The sequence below is a fragment of the Limulus polyphemus genome, unplaced genomic scaffold (assembly GCF_000517525.1).
Source record: "Limulus polyphemus unplaced genomic scaffold, Limulus_polyphemus-2.1.2 Scaffold528, whole genome shotgun sequence".
NCBI classification, from domain to species: Eukaryota; Metazoa; Arthropoda; class Merostomata; order Xiphosura; family Limulidae; genus Limulus; species Limulus polyphemus.
The window spans coordinates 298,616-301,071 of record NW_013666138.1 but is presented as its reverse complement, the minus strand read 5'-3'; the positions used below and the strand labels follow the sequence as shown (position 1 = coordinate 301,071).

Below are 2,456 nucleotides of genomic sequence, written 5' to 3'. Positions count from 1 at the left end.
GTACAAAAACTGGACTGTTGATTATTGGAAAAAGGTGTTATAGATGGATGAGTCCAAGTATGAAATATCTGGTTCAAAGTATGTCTGGCAGAAGAAAGGTGAAAGATACTTACCTCAATGCATAGCACCTACCATGAAGCATGGTGCAGGCAATGTGATGGTTTGGGGATGTTTTTCTGCTGAGGTGACATGAGATATTTGCAAAATAGATGGAATAATGGACCAGCACAAGTGGTTTGTGTATTATTGGTAAAGGATTCTACTACCAAGAAGATAATGACCCCCAAACACTCAACCAACCTATGCAGAAATTACTTAGTTAAGAAAGAAGCTGCCCCGATCTCAACCTAATTGAGCAGATCTGGGATTTAATAGATCTAAATTTGACAAATCAAAATTTACTTCCAAAGAAACTTTACAGGAATGCATTAGAGACATTTGGAGTAAAATCCCAAAGGACACTCTGATTAAATATGTTGCAACAATGCCTGAAAGACTGTCTGCAGTAATTAAAGCAAAACAAGGACAAGCAAAATATTAAATGTTTGCTGAAATCAAGCACTTCCATTGAGTTTCTGTTGTACTAGATATGAAGATTAATAAAATTTTGAGGTTTCATCTATGATTTACCTTCCATTGTTCTTTGAAAGTAGCCTGAAATATAATTTTTGACTTTGTCCTAACACTTTTGCACAGTACTGTATTTTCAGCAAGAAATATTTAAAACAGTTTACATTAATAGCAAAGATTATATGCAACAATAATGAAGCAAAATGGTACACAAATTTCTATTCGTATAGAATAGCACCCATTCACATAAGCTTTCAAATCCAACTTGCTCTGGACTTCTGTGTTTAAATTCCAAAATAAAGATTTTGCCTTCAAATAAATTTTTATGTAGACTTTTTCTTTAACTTTCAGTCTAGGTTATAGGTGCATGAAAAAAATTACTCTTAAAAATTATCTCCTTTGTTTGAATCAATGCACTAATTTTTACCGTGAAACTTATAGATCCTGTCTGCTTAGATAGAACAAATGCTACCATACAGATGGTAGAATTGGTATTATACAGTTGGTACTAAAGAAAATATTATGAAGATAGTTGAAACAAATTTAGTTATTACTTATTTCATAATATGACATTATAAGTTAAACTCTGTTCTAAATAAAACTGTATAATCACTTTTGCTTCATCTTATAAACTCTTATCTCAGTTTTCTTTAGGCTACAACATAAGGTCTACTACACCTTGAGCTCATCATGTTTGACAGAAGATAACTTAGGTAATTTTAAAAATATTTTCACCTTTTTTAAAATATGTAAATGATATAGATAAAACAATTATATAAAGAAATAAAAAACATGGAAATGGCTGATAACTTGTTCTGTTAGTATTATAATTAACTCTAATGTTTTATAACTGAGTGATTTTTACACTCTTTTGCACATAAATAACTACCAACAAAATTATTCCATGTCCATACCAACCTTGACAAACTTGGACAGTTCTCGACCTAGCTCAGAACCCACTGATGTTCGGGCATTCTCCTGCATGACAAGCATGATACTGAAAGTTTCCTCCAGCAATAAATTCTAACATACATAACATAAAACCTTTAACTAATGGCTAGAGAACTAGGGTGGGAAACAAGGTTTATTTTCCACAACAATTTGCACTTGTTGACTTTCTTAATAAAATTTCTTTTCTGGATGTTTTTTATACAATATACATAAACCTGTTAGTACCTAATATAAAAAGTTGGAAATGAAACAAAAAAACTTAAAATTACTATATTATAACATGATCTTATATAATTTAGTTGCACATTAAACATAATTTTACAAAATGTAATAAGAACTCAAACTGCTCTTTGAGTTGAACATGAAAGGAGATCTTAGATATTGATAAAGTGGTGTTATGCAGCTTCTATATGTATTTCACTATTTTCTTCTTTCCCAAATACAATTTGATATCATTTAAAAAAAATAATGACATGAAGAAACTGCACCTGCACACATAAAATATTTGTTATTGTACAGATTACATACATACATACACACACACACACACACACAAATATGTGGTAAATAAGCTTGATATGTTAATAAACATAAAAAACTTCCCCCCCCAATATTTTTACAGCCATTTTTTTTATTCCTTTTCCAGAGAAGGCTTTCTAGTTCACAAGTTGCTCTAATTTATATGTATATATAGACAGATAATAAAGATATTTCACAAATTTCATACTTTATTGACAAAGATATTTTCCACTTTATAATTTTATATAAGTGCAATATATATATTTTTATACCAAGTTTATATCCAATAGGATTCTTCATTATAAATAACTACCATATGTTGCATGTGATATATCAATAATATCAAATACATCTACCTCACTATGCTAGATGATTAAACTCACTGTTATAAAACCTGGTATATATATATATATATA

At 29.7% G+C, this 2,456-nt stretch overlaps 1 protein-coding gene across 1 annotated transcript in view; it reads right to left on the bottom strand.

The window, feature by feature from the left end:
- The window catches only part of LOC106458887 (dedicator of cytokinesis protein 11-like), a 168,422-nt gene that overhangs the window by 91,730 nt on the left and 74,236 nt on the right, over positions 1-2,456 (bottom strand). The window contains 1 exon segment of the mRNA XM_022385244.1: positions 1,489-1,548. Within this exon segment, the coding sequence (XP_022240952.1) occupies positions 1,489-1,548 (60 nt within the window).